Source organism: Staurois parvus, unplaced genomic scaffold (assembly GCF_062004578.1).
Source record: "Staurois parvus isolate SC_StPar_1 unplaced genomic scaffold, SC_StPar_1.0 ptg002140l, whole genome shotgun sequence".
NCBI lineage: Eukaryota > Metazoa > Chordata > Amphibia > Anura > Ranidae > Staurois > Staurois parvus.
The window spans coordinates 2,961,838-2,988,789 of NW_028319936.1; the positions used below are offsets into that span (position 1 = coordinate 2,961,838).

The window sequence follows — 26,952 nt, forward strand, 5'->3', positions numbered from 1 at the left end:
AGCCTGAACCCTTCTACTCTTTTGCCTGCTGGTCTGCTCCTGACAAGCCTGCTAGTGACTGACCCAACGTGCCTGATCCTGATCTGTGTCTTGCCTATGGTTGCCATTCTCTCTCATGCAGCCCACCAAGTACCTGTTGTCTGTGACCTGCCAGCCTGCCAAGTGCCTGCTGCCTGTGACCTGCCAGAGTGCCAAGTACCTGCTGCCTGTGACCTGCCAGTCTGCTAAGTACCTGCTGTCTCTGACCCACCAGCCTGCCAAGTGCCTGCTGCCTGTGACCTGCCAGCCTGCCAATTGCCTCTGCTAGTGACCCTTTAACAATCTACACAAGCAACATAATTAACTTAAACAACTCTATAAAAATTTCCAGGCATTTTTATTAGCCTTTTTCTAAATTTATGCAATATAAAAAAATTGGAACAAAAATTGTACAAAGACTGAGAAATGTGATAAGACGTTGTTGAAATGGAATAATGCATTTCTGCACAATAAAATACATACAACATAAAACAACAAACATATATATATTTACTAACAAAAAAATCTACAAACCAGCAATAGGAAATGTTTGTATGGGTAACATTTTATCTTTAAAAATCGGAGGGTGGGTGAGGTTCAAAATTGGCAGCCGTTTTTTTTATAAAAAAAAAAAGTGTTATTTTAAAAAGGTAATTACAATATTCAGCAGCTAGGCAAAAAATGTACTACTTTTTGTGAGAAGCCTTGATAGATGTTTGGACACAAGAAACCAATAAGGTGTGCCTGTGGACCCACTTTCACCAGGATTTGGCATTTATAATTGGACTTGTAGTTTCCTATCTCCGGTAGTTGATTGACTGGTGGTTCCCGGTCATAATTTATATGGTGTGTGCTCATTAAAATGCACATACATGATACATACGTCAGTATATCTTATGTATTTAAAGGAGGCAAAGGTTTAAATGCCTCATTGTTATCTAATCAAGCCTAGGTTGAACACTCCAAGTCCACATTTTGGGTTTTATGTAATACTGCAAAGAGCAATAATATCTAGCAATCTATAACAACAATGGATAATTTCAGCAGTGTAGTGCAATTGGACTGATGCAAGTGAATTTCTGATTGTTAACTGTGGTTAAGACACACAGCTGGACTTTGGTACCATTTTGTCTTAAGCACCATATTGCACTTTATACCTGCATATTATAGTACTTGTATCATTTGCCCTTCCATTCTGCCATCCTGCCATTTGCCCTTGGCAGTTATCTAAGAGCAAGTTAATCCATGCAATCTCAGTTACGTGGTCATTACATCCTTGGTGACGGTGCAAAGAGGTAATCTTCAAGCCACTCATCCTCACAAGCATTAAATTTTCCAGTTATGGATACCATAAAAATAAATCCAAATTGTACAGAGCCTCTGATGTGATGGCCTCCTGTGACACAGAAGTCCCTTATCAGTTTTCCCAAGAAGCATAGTCTTCTCAATACTTGATGATATGATGTTCTGCTCACCTGGGACAAGTGCAAGCATTGAGCAGTGTTCTGAGGTTTGTCATACTGAGGGTCTCATCCCTTAGTCTTATGAGTCTCTTCTGTTCATCCAAAAGAATGTTATAACTCTTTTAGTGTAACTTGGATAATGCCATCTCGATCTGTGAGGTCCAGAAGGAAAGCCATGTGGTTACTGTAATGCTGAATGATATTATTGTCCATATTGACCAAAATCCTAAAGAAAAATGAAAACAAAATGTTATTTAGAGTTTAGATACTTTAAGTTAGTCTTGCATGGCATCCTATTTTGAGCTACAGCTAAACCTATCATCACGATATAATTAAGACCATTTAAGGAAATTTGCACCACAATTACCACAGAATATATTTTATATACAGTAAATTTAAAAGAAGCTTGGTGGTATATGCAAAATGAGTTGCTAAAATAATGTGAGGCACAATATATGTATAAAGTCGTTGCATTTGTACACAATGAAATGGATTTACTAAACCAGTCGACAAGTTTCATTTGCAAAGCAAATGTTCACTTAACTCAGTGAATAAGATGAAGCTATATTCACATAAATCACCCAATCATGTGCGAATCAAAATTCACTTTCAATAATTTCTTTTGCACAGGATTGGCTATCAAAAAGAAACAAAGTTTACCTACATACTACTTCTTTAGTAAATCAACCCCAGAGGCATTTAAGGGATTGTGAGCTTAATGTAATACCATACAACATATGTTTTGGTTTTTATTGTATGAGACCCCGTGTAAAATTTTTTACTATAATGTATTTTGGGGCTTAGTAGATCTTTTTAGCTAGAATTAGGGAAATGTAAGTTTCATGTGATGAATATGCTGTTCAGGTGCATGACTTTTCTTGTCAAGCCTATTGTGTAATCCTATGACCCAAGTACTAGTTTCATTCTTTGGTTTCATCTTAAAAGGAGGGAGATCTCTGGCTAGCAGCCTGTAACATTGCCTCAACCGTTCTTACAGTCATCAAGGGTTCAAAACTAATTTTATCTGTCTTCAGCAGATTTTTATTTTTTTTTCCAAATGATTTCTGCTGGAACTGCTGTTTTATTCAGTTAACATTAGAGATACCAAGTACTTATATTCCTGAGTACTAAAGTGACCAGGATCATATAAACTCAAAACATGCTGCAGTTTTATTTAGCTAGGGAACACTGCAACAACACAGTTGCAAGGCTGAAGTTAATATATTCCAGAATGTGAGTGATTTCCTTAGTTAGTGTACTTTTATGCATGATAATCTCTTTATATGGGTTAAACATTCTTAAGCATTGACTTGACACAAACATAACCTTTGATTTTTGAAACAGAGATCATTCATTTGGAAAAATTAAAGTCAACTGCATTTCTTAATAATTCAGACTTGTTTCTACTTGTCATGTTGTGTTAGGCTGTATTTAAAAAGACTTTTCCCTAGTGAAGCTGTGTGCCTATATTATTAGGAAACAAAAGTTTACTATTACTGAATAAACCATTAAGATTTATAAGATTGTCAAGGGTAGAAGTAGAAAAATAGGATCGAAAAATAAAACCCCAAAAGAAATGTATTGCATGACTGAGGCACTGTACACACTAGTGCAATTTCAGATGAGACTTAAGCCCAGGGGCGGACTGACCATTTGGAAACTCGGGCACTGCCCGAGGGCCCAGGGTCAGTAGGGGGCCCCATGAGATGCCCCTGGTACCTTTTTCATATGCTTTTTTGAGTTTGGGCAAGGACACAGGGGCCCCATGATCCCCTATTGCCTGGGGGCCCCATGAGTTGTCAGTCAGCCCCTGCTTAAGCCACAGAGAATCGCATGACAATAGAAAACACATTGTTTTCAGCGGTGTCTGTTCACATCAATGCAACTCAGCGCACCACAAGTTTGGAAGAGGTTCCTGTACTACTTTGGTGCAATTCATCCAATTTGGTGCAAGCTGCATCCAAGTTGCACTCTATAATCACACTGAAAATCAGATCATAATCGGATTGCAGCAGAGTGAACCTAGTCTAATGTAGACTTTTTACTTCCCTCTGTATTTGTATAGTGCTATATTGCTTTCAAATACTTACTCAAAATAATCAGTCAGAATCAGTGAGTGGAAACTCATGAGATTTTTTCTAAGTTGCCCCCCTAGTGTTTTGCATTCAGATTAACCCCTTCCTGCCCAGTGTCATTAGTACAGTGAAAGTACTTTTTATTAGCACTGATCACTGTATTAGTGTCACTGGGGATGTCAGTGACAGTTAATCAGTTCCTCCCCAGTGTCTGAATGCCCGCCGCAGTCCTGCTGTAAGTCGCTGATCGCCGCCATTACTAGTATAAAAATTTGATTTTAAAATTTTTGGACTGGATACATTTTATAGCAAAAAGTAAAAAAATATTGTTTTTTTAAAAAAAAAGTGTAGGTCTTTTTTTGTCTATAGCGCAAAAAATTAAAAATGCACGGGTGATCAAATACCATCGAAAGAAAGCTCTATTTGTGGGAAAAAAAGGACATACATTTCATTTTTGTACACTGTTGCATGACCGTGCAATTTTGAGTTAAAGTAACGCAAAGTAGTATCACAAAAAATGGCCTGGTCAGGAAGGGGGGTAAATCCTCTGGAAGGCAAGTGGTTAAAAGAATAAAATATTGAAATTGATATGATAAAAAGGCAAATGGATGGAAAAACATTTAGGAAACTTACCCTCTTTTGCATTTTTTATAGACTCTGGATATGCTTTCTTCTAATAAACCATATTTTTCTGAGATCTGTGGAATGTTTGAAACACATTCATGTACTAGATTGTAACACACTGGTAGCTTGACAGAATGCTTTTATGTACAACATGTTTTTATTGAAAGGTTTTTAGTGTAATGACTCAAGTAAATTATCACTTGAAAAATCAAAAAACATACTGGAAGAAAGTACATACGGAAGAGGGATATTTCACAATATAGGTGACATGAAACTGTGATTGTGAGATAATGACATTTTATGTGACACTGCTGATGGATTGCACAAAAGCAGATGTCATTGTATGGCATGGTATACTATTACATATCTGATAGACATGTAGGGTGAAACTTTAGGGAGAAAATGGTAGCTGACAGGATAAAGTTTAGTGGATATGAATATATATGATTTTACTTACAGCTTTCTTTAATCCAACAAGATCTGGTGTTTTCAGCATCAGTGCATCAAAAACCTCTTCTGTTTCTCTCCGTACATATAATAATACTAAAATAAACCAAATGCAATAAAGTTTAAAAAGTGAAAAACTGTAGAAGAACATACCACATAAACAGGAATTAGTATAGATCGATCTAACTATCCTTAAGTTAGTTAACAGTCTATACTAAAGCTTTAGGCCCCATGTACATGGGATGTTTCTGAACAATGGAAACTGACTGCTGGAAAACGTAGGTTAAAACAAAGTCTGTTTAGCCGCATTTGCATAATGCATTTATGCGCGCTTGCATTTAGAAGCGTTTTTTAAAGATAAGCACAGGAGAACCTCCCAAATGCCCTGAATGCACTGAAAAGTGGTAAATTATTAACTATTTCAGACTGTTTCAGAGAAATACACACAGTAGAAGCAGACACAGCAGTATGTGTTGAGATAATTAGGTGAGTTGCTCATTAACATTTCTTTTGTTTCCAAGGGTGGGAAGGTGTCTGCTGGAGTGAGTCATTAAGGTCACCTGGCAGGGGGTCTTCAGGAGTAATTTGAGGTCTGAACGGGCATTAACATATCTTTTGTTTCCAAGGGTGGGAGAGGTCTGAGGTGTGAATTGGTCATTACAATGTGTGACAAGCTTGGTAGGAACACCCTGTGTTCAGTGTTTTATCCATCTGAGCACCTTGAAGACTCTTTGCATGCATTTTTCATGATGAAAAAAGGCTCTGGACAGCATTGGGAACTGGAAGAGTTAAAAAAAAATTTCAAACGCAAACGCTTATAAATGCAATTTGCCAAGTTTAGATGCGCTTAGCTGCGTGTACAAGCGTTTTGTGTTTGAAACGCTGATAAAATCGACGTCTGAACGCAAGTTTGTTGCGTTTAAAAAAATGACTGTAAACTCAACTGCTTGTAAATGACTGTAAATGAAGATGTGTACATGGACACATAGGAAAACATTAGGGTGAGTTCAGGGGCTGCTGAAAAAAACGCTGAACAGCTCCTAAACGTGGGTTTATCAGCTGCAGTGTACATGAGCCCTTAGTGCCCAATACACTGGAGTTTATTCACTAAAACTGGAGAGTGCAAAATCTGGTGCAGCTCTGCAAAGAAAACAATCAGTTTCCAGGTTTTATTGCCAAAGCTTAGTTGAAAAAGGTGAAGTTAGATGCTGATTGGCTACCATGCACAGCTGCACCAGATTTTGCACTCTCCAGTTTTAGGAAATCAACCTCATTTACCCCTGGTTCACATATATGCAGCCGTGTGGGCCGCGTTTTGTGTGGGCACGAGAGCCCATTCATTTGAATGGACTCACGTGCCCCGTAACACGCAGGGAAGGCCCTGCACTTCTTCTGAAAACGCACCCCACTCGGTTCCCAGTACGGTTGCATTCTCCAGAACGGGCGGCGTGCCATTAGAATTAATGGCACCCGCTCGCGGGTCCGCATTCCTCTGTGCGGGTGGTGTGGCTGCACAGATTTTCATGCGGATCTGCAGCCGAACCACCCGCATAATTGTGAACCTAGCCTAAATGCATAGAAGCTCACTGGCAGTCTTTGGCAAACCATGGAAATGTAGCAGTGCATTACTCCGATTTATTTAACATGAACATGATGGGCATGCAGGTGTGTAAAAAGCTTGGGACTATGGATAACATATATAAAACGGACTATACTTTCCCTGAAGGCTAGAAAAAGTCCAAAATAATTTTTGATTGTACATATCTGAAAGTTGGCAACTTTTATGCTATTTAAAACTATGAATTCAATCAGCATGTGATTGATATTTAAATACAATATGCACCTTCCACTTGGAGCACTTATTTATATAAATGATTCTGTACTTTGCACATATGAATGAGTATAGGCCTGAAGTAGCTAAATTCTACTTAAGCAAGTCATTTCATTGACATCCCTGAACATATTTGCTGTCATTGTGTAAATAGTGTTTAACAGGTATGCGTACTATTATGCATGCAAAACATATTTTAAGAAGACTTCCTCAACTGAAGTCATTAAAGAGGGCAGTGGTTGTTTAAATAAATCAAGTAGATAAAAATGTGGAATGCATTTAACTAAACCAAAGATTTAAACATCTAAATTGATATGCTAGAAACATTTTAACATTAATAAAATCCTTAGACTGAAGTAATTAAAAGGTTCATTTATCATAAACTGATCACAATCATAAACGGTATCCTGAAGATAAAGTGGTTACTTTCTAGGTGTCTGTTTTTGTACAATTAAGAAGGTTTTGGAAAGCAACTCAAAGCTGGTTCTCATATGTTGGCATGCATTTACTACATTTTTATTCCCTGTACTCTCCGAAAGTTGGTTGACTACACCAAAATAACTACAGTCTTTGTGTATGGATTCATTGGGGTTGATTTACTAAAGGCAAAAAAGCTCTTCACTTTGCAGTATAATTTTTCTTTTTTCTATATTTTTTTATATTTTCCTTGCACATGATTGGGTATACTTTGCAAAGTGAATTTTCAACACTTTCACTAAACCAAGAGGAACATTACTTTGAAAAATGAACAGCCTATATTCCTTTAGTAAATTAGTGCCATTGATTTGACAAGAAACATTTCGTCATAGCTATACTAATTGCATCAGCATATACCTCTTTGGGAGTCTTTAGTAGACTGTTGCTTAGATGGAGAGACGTCAAATGTGTCTGTGAAGGACGGACAACTTCTTTTTAGGGCTAACCTGTAAACAGAAGGAGATATGAGCCTAAGCCCTCTTTTTGGTCTACGCATATACATAATTTAATTGCATTCATTGTGTTATGTAAAGAAGAGATATCAACAACATCTACAAATTTAGTCAATTGGATGCATTAACCTTTGTTTCTCTGTTTAACCTTATGGGACTTAAGACAGCCATAGACGAATCAAAATGCAGCTGTTTCAACAGGAACCGGCTGCATTTTGATCCATCTATGGGCAGGTTGGTTGTACAGAAGTTGATCAATAGATCGACTTCAGTAGAACTAACCTGTCTTTTTTTTTTCATTGGAATATTGATGGCGGCTATAGCCAACAGCAGTGGTCTTTGGTCCCGCTGTCAAAATACAATAGGCTAATGGGAGGGATTTCCCCATCAACACTGACTGTGTTGATGGGCAAATCGAGCAACTTTTTTTGTCTTTCAACCCATGGTTGAAGGAAAGTAAATTTGCATAATGTATGACTTGCCTTTCAAATTGCATATATTAATGGTAACGCCATAAAATTAAGAACTTTAAAAATAATAATAATATCTATTGCTAATTTCATCAAAATATTCACACACAGATTTGATAGTATGGTGAATACTCAAATTTCCCTTGTTATTTTGGACAAACCATAGATACAGTTGTCTATGGTTACCTGGATATTAAAAAGAATAGTGCAGAATCCCAGATGCATTTTGTAATGGAAGGAAGATGTTCCTACCTGTCATTATCTGTAACAGCAGGAAGTACCTAGAATAGACAAAGAAAAAGTGTAAGGTCATAGTTAAGGCAGTGCTGAAACAACTTGAAGTTTACAACACATTCTCTAGTGCTTCCATGGTGTCTATGTCTAAAAGGGTAGTCATTGTATCTTGTTCATAGCGCGGCTAGCTAAATCCTACACTGAAAGATGTGTTTATCTTGTTAAAATTCCTATGCCTGCTATTTACTCAGCAGATAGTTTAACACAAGTGGGCAACATTCAAAACACAATATAGAAAGACATAAAGACTTTAGAGTGACCTAGTTGACACAAAGCTACCTAAATGCGGCATGCCAAATTTTACTCCACAGCAATTTATTTATGCATCCATTAAGCTGCATTTTTTTGGTGTAAACCTATTTTGGATGCCCAATATAGGGAAAAATATGCAATGGAACAAAAGATCTCTCGCCTTGACTATTGTAACTCCCTCCTCATTGGCCTACCTAATCGCAGGCTATCCCCTCTTCAGTCGATCATGAAATGCTGCTGCCAGACTCATCCACCTATCTGCCACCCCTCTCTGCCAATCCCTCCACTGGCTTCCCATTGCCCAACGAGTAAAAATCAAAACATTAACAATAACATATAAAGCCATTTATAACTCTGCCCCAAATTACATCACCAATCTTGTCTCCAAATATCACCCAGTCATTTCCACTCCTCCCATGACCTCCTGCTCTCTAGCTCCCTTGTCTCCTCCTCCCATGCTCATCTTCAGGACTTCTCCAGAGCCTCCCCCATCCTCTGGAACTCTCTACCCCAATCTATCAGACTGTTGCCTACTCTGCCCACTTTTAGGCGATCTCTGAAAACCTATCTCTTCAGGAAAGCCTATCCTGCCTTCAGCTAATAACGGAATCTTCTATTCCTCCTACCAGTCCATCCCCACAGTTATTACCTTTTGTACCACCAGCCCCTATCTCTTAGATTGTAAGCTCCAAGGAGCAGGGTCCTCCCAACCCTCTTGTATTGAACTGTATTGTTGCTGTATTGTCTCCCTTTATATTGTAAAGCACTGAGAAAACTGTTGGTGCTATATAAATCCTGTATAATAATAATAATGATAATAATAATAAAAAAATTGTGTGAAGTGTTTTTGCCTCCACCAGTAGTCTACAATTGGAGTGGGCGGAGTAACTGGGTGGAGTGGCTAGAGTAACTGTTGTGTGGTTGGAGTGGCTGGAGTAACTGTGAAAAGATTGGACTGGGCAGAGTAAGTTTATGGAGTGGGCAGAGTAACTGTGTGGAGTATTTGGAGTGACTAAAGATAGTAAACATTACACTAACCAATTGATTGATCAAATTTAAAAAGTTCACATGGCAAGCTTGATTGGCAAGAGTGAGAAAAGCATTTCAACTTTTAATTATTTATATAGCACATCAAACGGTTGTAGTTTAGAAATTATAAATCCTACACCGAAGAGCTTTATATTGTGATAATCACAAGACCCAGGCCTACATTTTGATGCATAGTATGTCTCTGAAATATTAAAAATGAAGGCACAGTTGCAGTTTAGAAATTGCCCTTCAAATTTGAGGTGGCTAGAGTGGAGCTTCAATGAATGCCAATGGGCGGCGTGAGTTACAAACAAATGGTCATATTGTAAAAACTATCAGGACTATGGCTTAGCCGTGGGCATTGTTAGTGGCAGCAGGGATAGCTAAACGTTTTGATATAAGATTTGTGTAGGTGGGCTTGAAAATGAGGGAGTGATGGTAGTTTAGAAATCATGTCCTGATTTTTCAGCTCACACTCTAGCTTTTGTCAGCTCCCACTCTAGTTTTGAACATTCATTCATTCCTATGAGACCAATTTCACCACAAAAATGCTGATATTTTGTGAACCATTCGGCGAAACGTTCCACAAAGTAATAGTACACCAATCGGTAACAATCCACACGTTTCGGTATATTACTGTCTATGTAGTATAAAAACTGTGGGAGGAGTTAGGGTGGTAAATTTGGCTATAATAATAAGAATATATATGTGAGATAACAGTAAGTGGTCTTGCCATGCAAGAACACTTAATAAAAAGATCAGACTATACAATATAGAGGAGCATATGTGATGAAATAAAAGATCAGCTATAATATTTTTTTTCTATAATGTTGTCACAAGATACTTACCACGCCACATCTTTGGAGATTTGAAAAGTGAATATTAGGGATGAACAACACTGGTTGTGTTTCCATATCTGTCATTGGCCTCAGGTATGTGATGTCTGATCCTCTGTATCCTGGGAGTACAGCTGCTTTTATATCTGTAAGGCAAAACACTTTAAGTAAGTGTTACGAGGTGGAAACTGATCCAACAGAATAAAAGAGTTCAACCATTGGTTATTTTTAAGAATTACATGTAGTAAACTCACCCCCGAATGGCAAATTTGTAGATAATAAAAGAAAGCCAATTGATGCTGTGCTAGATAACAAGCCCATCAGGGTGGAGCCACGCACACACGCTACTGCGTGAACAGCCGGCGGCCATTTTGGAAACTGGAAAATTTGGGGGGTTTTTTTGCCAATCAATCCCTAGTGCTGTTTGCTTACATGTGAGTACAACCATACTTTAAATAAATGTTGTGATTATGGTTTCACACTATGTGGAGCGTTCTTTCTTTGCATGTTTTCCACTATGAGTCCAAGCCTTATCCTGAATAGTTTAGCTACCCTAATTAAAGCCCATTGTTTGGAAGATCCTTATCTGCTGTTTTGGTGATCTGGAGGAGGATTTGAGTGACCGGCTTTCTGGCTTGTTTAACAGAGTGCGATTGACCACTCTTAATAGGGGGTCATGCCTTTCTGGTAAGCCTTCTGTAGTAGTGGTTATTTAATAGGTGCAGTGCTAAAACCTGAATATCATGAAAATTGATAAAGTGCAAGTAAATCAAAGTGCTAATGCAAACATGAGGATATGAAACCAAAAACATAAAGGTATAAATTGATATGTGAATATATCACTGTTTCAGATGATTGACAATGATAAACAAGGTGACTGTTAGTGTAAATAAAGTGACCAATAGCAATTGCACTGATGTGTCCATAAAGTGACAAAGTGAACATCACCTGATCACGCTGTATAGTGTCACTGTAAAGTGACTGCTGGTGCTAATAAAGTGAAAAATGTAATAAATAATAATGCGATAATAAAATGTCCATGAAGTGACATGCTGGAGATCCAGAAATATATGATCTCAGAATTAGTTTTCCACACTCTATATTCAATGGTTAGGTGATTTGCCAGGTAAGTAGTAGAATTACGCACTCACCAGATGCGCAATAAAAATACACATTTATGGATATATACTCTGTGGTCAGCTGGAGGTCCCTTAAAGGATATCTACAGCCTGGTCTGGAGTCCCCCTCTCTGGGTCATCTGCAGTACCTCTGCTGTCCTCCGTGTAAAGCTCTGTGGGTTGGTAAGCTCATAAACAGCCCAAAGAAAGGATGCCAATAGCGTGATGCTGCTTGAAATAGCATTTATTCCTTCCATTTGGTATATGACAATCCAAAAAAGTGACCATGAGGGAATCCAAGATGGCCGCCGAACATACTCAAGGCTCCGGCGGAGTGACGTCACAACGTTACAGCTCCTACCTAGAAGTGGTTGGTGACACGACAACTGTCCTTGGATTTCTTTTGTTTCATAACAGCCTCTGGGACTTTTCCTTTCTTTTATTTCTAGATGGACAATATTTTTGACACATTTTTTCACAGCTTTCTTATGATTATTTGTAACTTTTTAAGCGCTGCACTTTTATGTATTTATTGTTGATTGCCTAGTATCAGGGTTTTTGTGTTCAGCTGCTATATGTTTTACACCTCATTTTTGATTATTGATTATCTATTGTGGTTCTTATTAGCGCAGGTTTATATATATATTTATCCTTGTTTCTGTATTTGATTCACTATATCTGGTCTCCCACAGTATGCAGAACATGGAAATGCAATTATTTTTGTAAACATAAACTGCTAAATACCTTTTCTCATCAGCAGTTAGAGCAGTATAATGAGCTCTATCAGTGTCCAGCTAAACACTGATCAATCTTGCAGGAGTTTTAATTTTGCTCTAGGAGGATGCAGAACCCCTGACCTCTGTCTGGACAGTGCTGATTGGCCCTGTGATGATCACTTGTGCACTCTCCCAAGGAAAAAACACCTCTCTAGCAATCCACACAATGTCTTATCAGGAGATAAGAGGGGGACACTGGAAGAAGGTGAGGATCTGAGAAGTCAGGATCAAGCAGCACTTTTACACAATGCAGAGGATTAATCCCTTAGGTTCCACAATGAGTATAACAAGCATGCTTTACTGCATATACAGACTGATTTTACTGTTGTGGGTTTAGTAACACTTTAGGCACAAGTAGATTTACCAAATTACCTTTACTGGTGTCTGGACCCTTTCCTTTCCTTCTAAACTGCTTGCGCTCTTCATCCCTCATCTTGCGCTCAGCACCCTATGTAAATAAAAGTATAATTTCCATTCCATGCAAATATCAAGGGCCTGATGAATGAATGTGTTTCATAAGGCAAAAAAACATTACTTGTTGCCTTTAGCAACCATTCAGCTTACATCTGCTATTCCCACAGCCTAGGTTTGATAAGGAATAATTCTGATTGGTTTCTATGGGGAATTTTTTTTTTCCAATTGAATACTTATTATTCATCACCATAATACTGTTTTATTAAGGCTTTGGGAATTAGAGTGCAAGTTATCTGCTGTCTAGCTCTTTGTTTATCACACTGGATTTAATGGCTGTTACATGCTTCATTTGTAGCTAATCATACCTTGTCACAGAATATTTTGATCTGGCAGACAGCCCGATGAATGAGTCTCTTCACCCCAGTGTCATAGTCATAAGTGTCAATCTGGAGATTTAGAGGCACACCCTTCACTCCCTTCTGAGATGAGAAATCTGTGCTCAGGCAGTTAATACTAATGAAGATCTGAAACCAATCAGAGAAGTACATGTTTAGGCAATGATTCATGTTACAATTTTAGACAATATTCCCCACATTAATACAACTGCAACATATAGCTTGTGACCTTTGATAAATAGGTCCAATATTCTTATAATACCACAATTTCATCACATGATACATTTACGGATGGAGGACTTAACCACTTGTCCAGTCTTGTTTCTAAATGGAGCTGAATTTTAAACACTAACATATTGTCACTGGATCCACCTGTCTCCTTGCCAATGCTTCCAACTGTTTCCTCCCTTGGAGATAATCCCCAGAGATCCTAACAATTTAATTTTCCCTCAGGCTCAAAACCCACCCAGAAAGTATCTCCGTTTTACGTGGGAACCAAGATTGTATCAAAAACCGTTTTCACTCATCTTTCTCTTTGCCAAGCAACTGTGTTTACTTTTGTGTGCACCTGCTTTACTTTCAGTGAAGACACTCTTTTATTTTTTGTACGTTACAAGCCTATAACACACTACTGGATTATTTTCCAAGTTCATACAGAATTACAGATCTGTAGATTTCTGGACAGGAAGCTTGTTGTATAGGTAAACGGGGTAGTTTTAGATTCATCTGAGGATAGTAGAGCTTTGTACTACACATTCATGATCGCTTGTGAGGTCTCTTTATCTACAGTATTTGATCAGATACCTGTTGCACACCTGACTTCAAAGTCTATTTCAACTGTCACAAAAAAGGGAAAAAAAAAACACAGCGTACTTTTTTCATATCTATAAAATCATAAGTATGTTGAATATGAAAAGAAAAGGAACAAATCAACAAAATTATAGGAGCTGTCAGTTGAATTCCTGGCTGCCTTTGGCTTCAGTTCAATACTTTCAGAGTTGTTGACCTAAAACTAATGTGCACACGATAACAGACAGAAGTACATGGGGTTGATTTACTAAATGTAAATAGACTGTGCACTTTGCAAATCCAGTTGCACTGTGCAAGGGAATTTGCTCCAGAGTTTGGTAAGTGAGGTGAAGCTTCACTTTGCAAAGAATACCCAATCGCATGCAAGGAAAATTAAAAAAAAATAATTTTTACTTGCACATGATTGAATGATGGAAGTCAACAGAGTTTTCCTTCATTTACAGTACTAAGCTCTGGAGCAAATTTCCTTGCAGATTGCAACTGCACCTGCAACATACACAGTATGGTTGCCTTTAGTAAATCAACCCCATATCTTCATACTGTTTGTAGATAGCAACTCAAAATGTTGAACCAAGAGGGTCACCAAAAATGCCAGGCAACTAGAATTTTCAGGAGAGGTCAGCATTTATGTACTTGTAGATACCTAAATAAACCTTTTTCAGAGTAAGCATTTATAATTGCTGCTTGCATTTAACATTCCTGAAGACAGTTGATTCACTAATATAAACAGGTCATGCACCTTGGCCTCCTCATTGATGTTCCATACAAATGACAAGGCATTATAGGCAACTTCTTCAATGCTCTCCACGGTGTTGCAGTTTTCTTTGTAGTCGGCTGGAAGACATTGATATCCATTAAATGCACATTCAGGAGAAATGCAATAGTGATATAAAACTTAAAATTCCCTAAACAAATTACTAAATGATTTCACGAGATCCCTTCCAAGTCTTTATGTTAAATCGGCCTTGCTAGGTAACTTGAAATGGACATACCAACATCAATAACTCTTTGCTTTGCAGTTGGCTGTCTGGAATGCCAGTGTTTCCAGCGTTTTAATTGCTCTTCAGGATTCTTCTCATTATCAAAGACAACCATTACAACACTCTGCATAAAAAAAACAAAAAAAACATATATATGTATGTATATAGCTATACATATTAAACTAGACATATTATACGTATTAAACTATAAAACATCAATGAAAGCATTATGAACTGTATAATAACTTAATGCAAACAACCTTTACTACCATTTTTACTTTGTTTCCTTAAGTATAATTTTTGTACTGTGCAATATAAAATGCAAGAATGTTCCCAATTTAAAGAGCTACATCATGTGCCCATGCACATTAGGACAATTAGAGACATATTTTAACCTCCCTAGCAGTCTGATTAGGTCCATATTTCTGTGCTCAAAGTGGTACATTTTTTGGATGGAAATATGTATTTTTTTTATTGTAGGCCTGTAATTTTTAGGAATAACTCACTGAAATCTGTCCAAACAAGAGTCTAGTAAACATCTCGGGTATGTTACAATTTGAAACACAAAATCATAAATTATTATTTAATAAATAATCATTAAAAAATAATAATATAATAATAATAAATTTAATTCAATAAAATAATCAAACCAAAAACACTGAAATTTGAATTGAGCTCAAAGTTTGCACATCACTGAGCAAAGTCGCAAAATCGTTTTCAGTGTCTGATGACGAATTTCCCCACAAATCATTATCACTCAACTCTGCAAGTGGTTCTGATTTACTATCGCTGTTCTCTAGCTGGTCTAAAATCGCTTTTGACCTAAAGGGACGATTTTTGGACGCCATGGACGTTTCTCATTTTCCAGGCAGAAAGAACAGTAAAAATGCAGGCAGGGCACAGGACAAAGCACTAGGGACAAAATGTATGTGAAATGCTTTGATACAGCCATGTTTTACTATGTGATTTTAGTGTATTTAATGAATGTCACTTTTTGTCATTTTCAAATTTCCCACCGTTCCGTCCCCTGTACGTCCCGACGCTCGCAGGGGATGGAACCCAGATGAGAGATGCCGGCATCTGCGGAGGACATTGCCAGGGACACTGCAGGAGGGACTTTGCGGGAGCACAGGACAAGGTAAGTGATCAAGGGATCCCGGAGCAGTGCTGCAGGGTATTCCCGAGTGTAGCTCGGGGTTACCGCTTGTGGTACAGAAACTTTACCCCGAGCTACACTCGGGAATACCGCCAGGGGGGTTAAGCTCAATGTTTAGAGACAAAAAATAAACCCTTCTGGTTTGTGTTTTTGATTGGAGCTTTCTGGTAGAAAAAATGCTAAACTCACCTAACCTGTGGACAGAAACGCTCTATATCAGTGTTTTTTTCTGCCAAGGGAACTGACATTCTTTTTTAAGTCCAGTGTGCATGGAGTCTTAATAATATCAGTGTATATTATTTTCAAGAATATGGCTATAGTCTGAATACTTCCATGCCCTGATGGAATTCCTAATACACAAGTAATGCACACTCCTTTTTCCATGGGCTTGTTAGTGTGAAAATACATTTTATGGGAGACTAAGTTTGTTGTGAGCTGTATCCCACTAGAAAAATATGAACAGCCTGCTCAGTACACATTAAATCTATAGATTTTCGTCAGTCTTTTATAAATGAGTTCAACATTTAAATGGGGCTTTTATAAAGTCTGAAAAGAAGGCAGTTTGTCAGGGGAGACACAGCACTATATGTAAACGCCACTTATAGTCTCATTCTGTTTGCGCTGCAGAAAAAGCCTTGTGTTCTCAGTGACTCATGTCATTTTACTAGACTTTCAGAAATAGATGCATTTGTTCCAATTCATGAGGTCTTTTTGTCTCTGAGTTTGTTTATTGTGTGGTTCAATATATCAATGTCCGCTATGTTCCCAGCAGGCTCTGATTCCTTCACTTTATTGGAGAACTATAAATTTAACACTTTCTATACCCTGTTTTGTCAGTGCTACATTATTATTATTATTATACAGGATTTATATAGTGCCAACAGTTTGCACAGCGCTTTACATTATAGTGGGAGATAATACAGTAACAATACAGTTCAATACAAGAGGGATTTGATTGCCCTGATCCTTGGAGCTTACAATCTAGGAGGGAGGGGTGAATAGTACAGTAGGTAGTAACTTTGGGGGATGGAGTGGTTGGAAGAGTAGAGGACTCCAGAATTAGCAGAGGGCGGGATAGGCTTCCCTGAAGAGATATGTTTTCAGTGATCGCCTAAAGGCAAGTAGAGTAGGTGATAGTCTGATAGATTGGGGTAGAGAGTTCCAGAGGATGGGTGAAGCCCTGGAGAAGTCTTGGAAACAAGCATGGGAGGAGGAGATATGGGAGCTAGAGAGTAAGAGGTCTTGCAAGGAGCGGAGTGTACGGTTTGGGTGATTTTTAGAGATAAGATCGATTATGTAAATTGGAGCAGTGTTGTGGATGGCTTTATATGTCATTGTTAGTGTTTTGAATTTTATCCGTAAGGGTGCTTCATCATACTCAGGATTACCTACAAAATTTCTCAATCTATACAAACAAATTTCCCTGTGCAGGCCTCTGGTTATTGTTGAACATACCTTGACTTTATTGGAAGACAGTTGCAAACATTTCCTGCTTTCTGCCATTCGAAGATTTACTGGATAAAATTGACCTTTGTTGAGATATGCCATCGGAGAATCTCCAGACTTAACGTGAATGGCTTTGGGGGATTCCAATGTATATTCAAGGTCACTACAGAATTGATTAAATATATTAAACAATGCACTTGGAATATTTGACAAATATTGAAAAAAAAAAACTAAAGCTAGTTTCAAAAGATAATCAGTTATAGTGTATCTAACCCTCAAGTAAACTTATGGAGACCATTTTATTTTGACTTCAATACAGTTCCACATGGCTCACAATGTGATTATTGAATGGTTTTGCTGTGTTCTTTTAAAAATCTATCTGCATGCACTGTATTAAAGCTATACTACAGTTTAAACTCTGGCTGTATTTAAAATACTTACCAATTGGCTTCAGCAGGTAGGTAATCCGTGGAGCAGGTGGATTCTGCCTGACTTCTAAGAATATCATTGAATATGAGGGGCTGTTGGAAAAAATATAGTAGATTTAAACACGGCCAATATATTTAAAAAGATTGCTCATACATACTATATGGTGGACTATAGTTAGTGATGTTTACCTCTGGGTTGTCTTCTTTAAATGTACTGTCAGGTTGCCAACGCTGTGGTTGTTGGGCCACATGTAATGGCTCAAAGAGATTGTTTAGTGAATTCTTCTCATACACATCGCATGACCTGGTCATGAAATCCTCATGTGTATCACTGGTTAATTTGTTGGTATTTGCCGGTACAGTCAGTTTACTGGGATTTATCAGACAATCCAGTGTTAAATAACTGTTCTTTTTATGTGAATCCGCATAGTCTTGTGTGGAAGAGGGATTATCATTTATAAATTTCATGATATGAGTTGAACTTTCAAAAGATGAAATGTCTGAGTCATATTCACTGCAGTGTCTAAAAGTAAACATAAAAACAGTTTTGGTAAATACAAAAATACATTAAATTAAAAGAAAAACACACACACCAACATTTCTAAATGTTTTTTTCTAAAATTACCTTTTTACTTGTTCGTAACGTTCTGTTGATCCTGGTGGAATCATTCTTTTTTCTTTAGGAACCTAAAGCAAGACAAAGGATAGAATTAAAATCAAGTATGAACATCATGTAAGTTTAAAAAGGCCACAATTGTAACCTGTCAAATGAATGGTGCAAAACCTCACTGTGCTAAATTGTTGTCCATTTTATTAAGGAGTTATCTGGAATTAAAGCGCAAGGCGATAACAAAAGGAGTCAGGAACATCAGCAGACAAGAGGTAAAGTAGACATGTCTGATACTTAAATAGAAAGTAATGCCACTTATACTATTTTTTCTCAATCATGGATGTCCTTTAGTCTGCCCTGGATTTAAAAGTCATTGTTGTCAAATATGAATAACTATGAATGTACTTGCCCTATAGTAATCATAAAGAAAGCTCAATGCGGTAACACCATCATCGTCCCCATTTGCTCTCATCATAGCTTTTGTAGCTGCAGTCATAGGGTTATCCAGGTATTTGGACCATGTCTCCTCATCAGTGCAGCAAGAATATTTCTGGAAATTGATGCTGTCATTCTGGAGAAGCATGACTGGCCTGTAACTAAAAAGAAAAAAATGGTTATTTATAAATATACTATGGTTTAGAAGTCCAAGATAAAAAAAAAACTATGTTGTACATGCATTATTTAATGAGTTCAGCTGGAATAGCACAGTAGTAATTGGTTTTTTGTTGTTGTCGTTTTTATGTCCGGTCAGAATCATATGTACCAACTTTTTTTGTGTAGCAGCAAAATCTAAAATACATGGACAATAGCATTTACTGTATATTAATACATTTTATTGTCTATATCAATGCACACTATTTTATCTATATTAATGTTTGCCAGTAGTAGACTGTTACCAGACTTTAGCTGTTATTTTTTCTAACTTCTGATAAGTTACCAGACTTTAGCTCTTATTTTTTCTAACTTCTGATAAGTTACATGAGGCTGCTGATCTAATGTATGGGTGCACACTGTGCAGTATACCCACATGGAAGAAAAATATATTTGAAATATAATAATATATTTCAATATATATATATATATATATACTGTATGTGTTGAAATGTGTTTTTATTACAAAACATATTTTTACATTTTTTAAAACATTTTTAAAAATACATTTCCAAACAGACTGTATGTCTTTAAAAATACAAATATATGTAAAAATATATGTTAAAATGACTTTTTTTATATGCTAAAAAAAAAATCTAAAGAATATATTTACAAAATATATATTTTTTAAAAAATATATTTTTTAAATATATTCTTCAGATTTTTTTTTAACATATAAAAATTAATTTTAACATACATTTTTACATATATTTGCAAATGCATTCCAAAAATGTAGATTTGTATTTTAAAGACATACAGTGTATTTGAAATGTATTTTTAAAAATATTTTTCATATATTTTGTAATAAAAATGCATTTCAACATACAGTATATATGTGTATATATATATATATATATATATATATATATATATATATATATTTTTTTTTTTTTTTTTATTATTTATTTATTTATTTATTTTTTTGAAATTTTTTTTTTTGAATTTTATTTGATGAAATATATTGACTATGGCCAAAATTGTAGTATTTCAAATATATGTCAATATACTTGGGAAAAATATTTTTAAAATATATTTTTCTTCATATGGGTATATGAGGCTTTTACACAAAGGCATATAGCTTTATACAGAAAATAGTGGGTCTTTGGCTGTTATGACTTCATACCTCAGTTAAACATGATACCTAGTAAGAGAGTGCGGTTACCACACACCTTCAAGTTAGACAATTGCTGATGTGGGTGACAGGCTGTATAGTTACTAATTCTCCTCCTATTAGACCACAAGCCATGCTTTCATAGCAAAGCAAACACATGTTGCTCACGGCTTCCAGCCTTGTTCAGGAAGGTTACAGGTTCAACCAACTGGAAAGGCACCTGCCTATGTTATTTTAATACTTAGGCTTCTATCTTCAATCATTTATTTTCATTTGTTCTGTATAGGTTGCTCTGAGCTGTCATTTCTTTACTTTTGGCCGCTCCTAACTAGCAGCTTTTGTTCTCCAGGAAAACTCTATTTTTCAGTCCCTCCAGCACAGTGCAATGTATAAATATGTACTCTGTACACATACGGACGTTTACAATGGTAGCTGTGGTCTTTTTACAGTTTTTTTTAAAGATATGTATCTGAATGTAAGCAGCCTAATAGAATCTTAGTAATATGAGGTAAATATTTAAATATGTGCTTCTGTTTTACATTTAATGGAATAAATATATAAATGCAGACAAATCAGAAGACATTTAGTAAAGGTGCAAAATATATTAAATATAATTTGTATCAAATAATTAATATCAAATATTACTTCCAATTAACTGCCTGCAATTTTCTCTTCTTGTGTGTGAAAACATGGGAACATGGCGTTATAGGCAAACAAGCAGTTAAATATGCAAAATTCACATAAAAAATGCTTTGTGACAATCCAAATTGGTCTAAAAATGATAAGCTTTCTCCTTTATGACAAACTAGCAGTATTTAGAGTTTCAGGTACAGTAGTGCTCATGAGTTGTGCCCACCTCGTCTATGACATTCTACCATATTCATTTTTTTACATTTATTTGACCCATATAGAAAGTTTAGTGAAAAGTTGTTCACTGCAAAAACAGAACACTTTGCAAACTGGAAAAAATAATTGCAAAAGGGTTCTTTAGTGCAAGAGCTGTGAATACGAATAGTCTTCCACAATTCCACAATTGATTCTAGTAGGGATAGACTGTTGAACTATTGTAGTGTAGATCATTCGGAATCCTGCTTGAACATGGTGTCAACAAAAGAATGATAATGAAGTCACTGAATGTCTGATGGACTAGCTGAAGGCATGAAAAGGGTGTGTTACCTGTAGCACAGTGTGTGTAGGTGGGTTGACAGAAATTATAGTTTTATGCCTTGTTGAATTGGGTGTATTACCTTTAGTCTTAGTTGATGAGCCAAACTATTCTTGGCATACAGAACTATGAGCTTATGCCAGTCTGCAGATTTATTTTGCATAACATACACTACAAACATTTACTAGTGCACGTTTGAGAAAGACTGATTTTTATTTGTAGAAAATTAAGCAATACTTTGGAACTATTACTCATTTGAAAAAAGGTATATTTATATACCTGAGCAGCAGGTAATTAAATAAAAACAGATTATCAACAAAAAGGTCAAGCTGATGGAAACTTCAGCAACAACAAAAAAAAAAACTATACAGAAAGACTGGCCTATGTTGACTTTGCTATTCTTGGAGTAGGCCACCTTGCCTACTAGCATGTGTAGGGGTAAATAATTACATCATCATTTTTTCCTTACATCTCCTACCTATATCAGAGACTGGTTACTTAGTAAGTTGAGAAATGGCCCAGATTGCACAATAGTAATACAAGCATGCTTCACGTGGATGCCATTTTGGAGCCCGTGTGACCGTTCTAACGAAATTGTAGTTCAATCTATGTGTGTGCCTGCATTCTTACAATATTTGCTGCCTAGTTTTTCTGATCCGTCTTGGTACAGAGTCAATACAACACAAACTAATACTGCCACAGTCAAAGCAATAGCTGCTGCCTATATATTGTAGTGTGATGTGGATTTAAACAAATCTAAAATAAAGACAGGAAAATATTTCTTGTCTATTGCTATTTTACAGTAAATACAAATGACTGAAATTTTCTTCCCCATTGATGTAATTACAAAGTTTCTTTTCAGAAAAGTTATAGAAGACAGTCAAGGTCAGAGGTATTGTTCATATATTTTCCCCCAAAAATTAGAATTGCGCACATCATAATTTAAAAGTAGAATTAAACCACCAAGAAAATGTAAGCAGCAGTGCTTGCAATGGTAAGTAGTCCCTTATGATGCCTGCTTGATATCAAAGATCCCAAGAAAACATTGGGCAGTAGAAAAGGATCATGTATTTATTTTACTGGCCAGCACAGTGGCTAAATGGTTAGCACTTCCACCTGGCAGTATTCGGGTCGCTGGTTCAAATCCCAACTACGGCATCACCTGTCTGGAGTTTGCATGTTCTCCCTGTGCTTGCGCGGGTTTCCTCCGGGTAGTCCGGTTTCCTCTCACACTCCAAAGACATGCTGGTAAGTTAATTGGATCCTGTCTAAATTGGCCCTAGTATGTGTATGTAGGAATGTAAGTTAGGGACTTTAGATTGTACACCCCTTGAGGGTTAGGGACCGATGTGAGTGTACAATATATATGTAAAGTGCTGCGTAAATTGACAGCGCTATGTAAGTACGTATAATAAATAAATACTATGGAAAATTCATTTTTTCAAACTTTTTGAAAGCCAGAATGCTCTGTGAAGGTCTAAAGTATGAAGAGTGACAAAAAATGACATTTCAAAAATTGCGTTTGCCCAAATGATAACAGTACTTTAGAAACCTCTGCCTCTCATTTTACCCGTTCATTTGGTTAATCAAGGTTTTACCTCTGACCCTAGGTTCACATATGTGTGGGTGGTGCCGCTGCGGATCCGCATGAAAATCTGTGCAGCCGCACCACCCGCACAGAGAAATGCGGACCCTTGGGCGGGTCCCATTAGTTCTAATGGCACATGGCCCGCATTGGAAAACTGAGAACCAAGGTTCCTGAGCTGGCTGCGTTTTCCAGAGAAGTGCAGGGACTTCTTCCCTGCGTGTCAAGGGCACGGGAGCCTTATAAGTGGTAGTATAATGTACCTCACACCCCATAACAGAAAATTGCAATTCTACTTAGTCATTTCAGTGGAACTGTACAATGGTTTTAAAAGTACAACAGTCTTCTATTAGAAGACTGTTGTACTTTTAAAACCATTGTACAGTTCCACTGAAATGACTAAGTAGAATTGCAATTTTCTGTTATGGGGTGTGAGGTACATTATACTACCACTTCTAAAGGCCAACAAAAGAATAATTACATGCACTAAGAATTAAAGGACCTTACAAAGTGGCTCCAGACATGTAAAGCACTTTGAATATTTAGCATAGGACCACAAGACAGCTTTCTTTCAGTTAACTTTGGCTATGCAAATAAGTACAACTCCTATGCTAATAAGCAGCCAGCATATACTCCAATATGTTTTGGGTGAAACTGTTGAACAGCAAGAGCGAAACTCGAAAATCAAAGACAACCAACGTTTGTATTCTTGGTGCCAAGTTGTCACAAGAAAATTAAACTGTTTTGTCTTAAAATGGATTTTCATTGAACCTGCTAAAGTCTTTGGAAAGATATGAGTTAATACCTTTCTAAAAGTGCCACACCAAAGAGTTTAATAGTTGCATGCATGTTTTAAGAGACTCCAATTAGATGGATTATACCGTCTTTATTTTATAGGGATTTGTTTTATTGCTGGAATTCAAATAAATTTCCAGTTTAGTGCATGCAGCTCCACATAAAAATTCTTTCAAACCAAAGTCATTTATTGAGCAATAAGAGTTATCTGACATGCACTTCATTCAATCAGTCTCTCTTCTGCTTTGGATAGTCACCTTCTATTATTTTAACAAAGAGTTTATTTTTACAAAGAGTACCTTACTTTTAAGGCACTCTGACCACTGCCATAGGTAATACAAGCAAATCATTGCTGGTGGAGCTAAAAACACTTGCACTAGGCAAAGTCAAATTTATGAGATCTTAAAAAAAATTAATTTAGCTCAGACCAAATGCAAGCTATAGAAAACACATATTAAATCACAAAGCACTAAAGCTTGGCAAGAACTAATTTTTTTTTAAACAAAATATTGGTGGGTCTTAAAATGCAAGTTTTATTTCTCTAGATATTGACATCACTAAAATTGCCTATTTTGCTATGATTTATTGTTTATTTCCTAGGGGTTCGCTTAAAACTGAATTCAATCTGTAGAATTTCAAAATGTAAAGATTAAGTATTAAAAAGAAGTAAAAACGCATCTTACATTTTGTATACAAATCTACTATATACACAAATGTGCAGACTAAGGATATAAAAATAAGAATGAAAAAAAAATATTCTATGTTTTGCATACAGGCTGACTGTATTTACAAATGAAAGTCATGAGTGTAAAAAAATAAATTTAGACTATAAAAATGTATTGCTAGATAATGAAGGCATTAGAACATACTGGTAAATAATTACGTACAGTATATTTTGTAATAAAAATGCTGCTGTACTCTCAGTTTAACATTAGACATAGAACACTAGATAATAGATAGATAGATAGATAGATAGATAGATAGATAGATAGATAGATAGATAGATAAATAGATAAACACAAACACACATACTTAAAAAATACAAACAAATATTTACATACATACATACAAATACACACAAATTAATAAATAAACACTTAAAAATACAGACAGATAACTACTAGATCGATAGACAGACAAACAGACAGATATGAACATAAACAAACCCATGCACCTAAAATTACAAACAGCTAGTATATACATACATACATAAAAATATACACAAATAAATGAATAAACACTTAAACATACAGACAGATAACTACTAGACAGATAGACAGACATGAACATATACAAACACACATGCTTAACAATACAAATAAATAACTAATACATACATACACAAATATACACAACTAAATAAGCACACATACTTAAAAAATACAGATAAATAGCTGAGATAGATAGATAGATAGATAGATAGATAGATAGATAGATAGATAGATAGATAGATAGACATAAAAATAGAAAAATAAAAACACAAACTAAAAAAAATGAAAAAAAAAACCAACAAACAAACAATAACTACTGTATAGTAATACAGTACAGCTTCAGGAAGTTGTATTTTAGTATAGCATTGTAATAAAGCAAAAGCTGTGTACGTAATCATGAGTACTTACTCTAGTTCGTTGGACATTTTCCCTCAAAGTTCTGTAAATGGCTCTTCTCCAAAATGTGTTGTTCCTCTAATTCTTGTTAAGCACAGGCATCCCCTGGAGAATGATGTTTTAGATTTATGTGTGAGGATTTGTGTACAGGTATCTTTTCTGACAGGTGGGCTCTTTGTATAACTCCGGAGCTGATTGGTCGATGGAACAGGTGCCTTAAGACAGGCACACCTCAGCAGGTGCAGCACTTAACCCTATGTGAGCCAGAGCAGATATATGAATGAACCATAGCAGGGCAAACACCTCCCCTAAACAGGTAGCAAAAAAAAAATTTCCTAAAGAAACTCAGACTTCAGGCGAAACTTAGCCAAAACCAAAAACGTGTCTATGCTTGTTGAAGGCTTGTGGTTGAATGATAAAAGATTAAGCAACAATTCAGAGTTATGAATATGACATCTATGAATGCATTTAATTAAATAGGGTGTATAGAATTGCTGTATATCTAGGTTTAATAAATAAATGTATATAAAGCAACTGCATTGTTTTAGAGGTAAAATCTGGAATGAATCACTTAAAAAGAGTCCAATTTGTTCTATACAGTCATGCAGTTTATTTGACTTTTTTTTTTACCTTACCTCATCCTCAGTTGTTGTATATATGTATAGGTCCATTTATGAATAGAAATTGTTTCTATGTAATAAAAACCTAATGAGTTGGACAGCCAAACTACTTCTCTTGATGAAATTAGCATTTATTTTGATAATATAATTTAATAATAATGTCATGTTATTATGCACTGAATTATTGTTTAGTATTTTTATTTATGTATTTATTATCATACATCCCATAAACTCTGGAGGCATCTGGAATAAACCTGAAATGGGAGGAACTGGGTCATAACCAAGATGTCTATGGGGTACAACAAACCCTTGCAGGCATACTTGATGCTCTGAAGTCGGTGAGATAAGGCTAGGATGGGTCGGATTTCTTTTTTTAGCTTTTTTTTTTTAAAGCTTTCTGTTCCTCCAAGATGAGTGTGATACTGTGATCTACTTACCCATACATGACAGTAGATTGCAAGTGTTTATGTCAATTCCGCAGTCAACAAATATGATCGTTCCATGGCCGGACCATACGTGAAAGAGCAACATTCATTAACTGTTCATGGCCATTTTAGCAGATAACATTGTAGCCTATAAATAAAAATTATTTATCCAGGATAGAGCATACCTATCATTTATTTTACCTGCACATCAGCCTTTTTCTGACCAATATCCTTATGGAATGTAGTTCTAACACTAAGCAATGGTCACAACACCAATATTGCTTTATTTTTACTATTTCTCTTAATACATTTTATTGGAAGGCAAACTGGACTAATAATTGTTGAAGCTCTCTATTAAATCACATTAAAGCTGATTATCAAGATATAAGTGTTTTTGGTACATTTTACAATGTAGCCTTTTACTGCCTCAAGATCCAAAGCCTCTGCACAGGCAGTCATTGAATTTGCATTACATTGTGATTAGTCATCTTGGTCTGGTGAATATTATATTAAAAATCATCTTGTGACTGTGTGGAGAATGTGCAGTCAATGTAATCTTCCTCTTGTTATTCTTAAGGCAAATGTTACTGTA

General features: G+C 36.2%; 1 protein-coding gene across 1 annotated transcript; it reads right to left on the bottom strand.

Moving 5' to 3' along the window:
- Positions 1–355: 355 nt before the first annotated feature.
- GRHL3 (grainyhead like transcription factor 3) lies at positions 356–25,651 on the bottom strand. Its single transcript, XM_089665185.1, has 16 exons — positions 25,328–25,651; positions 18,811–18,997; positions 18,417–18,478; positions 17,981–18,314; positions 17,805–17,884; positions 17,373–17,526; positions 14,774–14,885; positions 14,521–14,615; positions 12,942–13,100; positions 12,535–12,610; positions 10,281–10,414; positions 8,110–8,138; positions 7,293–7,381; positions 4,638–4,723; positions 4,190–4,254; positions 356–1,707 (listed from the first exon to the last, which is right to left on the bottom strand). Exons 1-16 carry the CDS (start codon positions 25,342–25,344, stop codon positions 1,593–1,595), a joined length of 1,794 nt encoding a protein of 597 aa, XP_089521311.1. The 5' UTR covers positions 25,345–25,651; the 3' UTR covers positions 356–1,592.
- Positions 25,652–26,952: the final 1,301 nt, after the last annotated feature.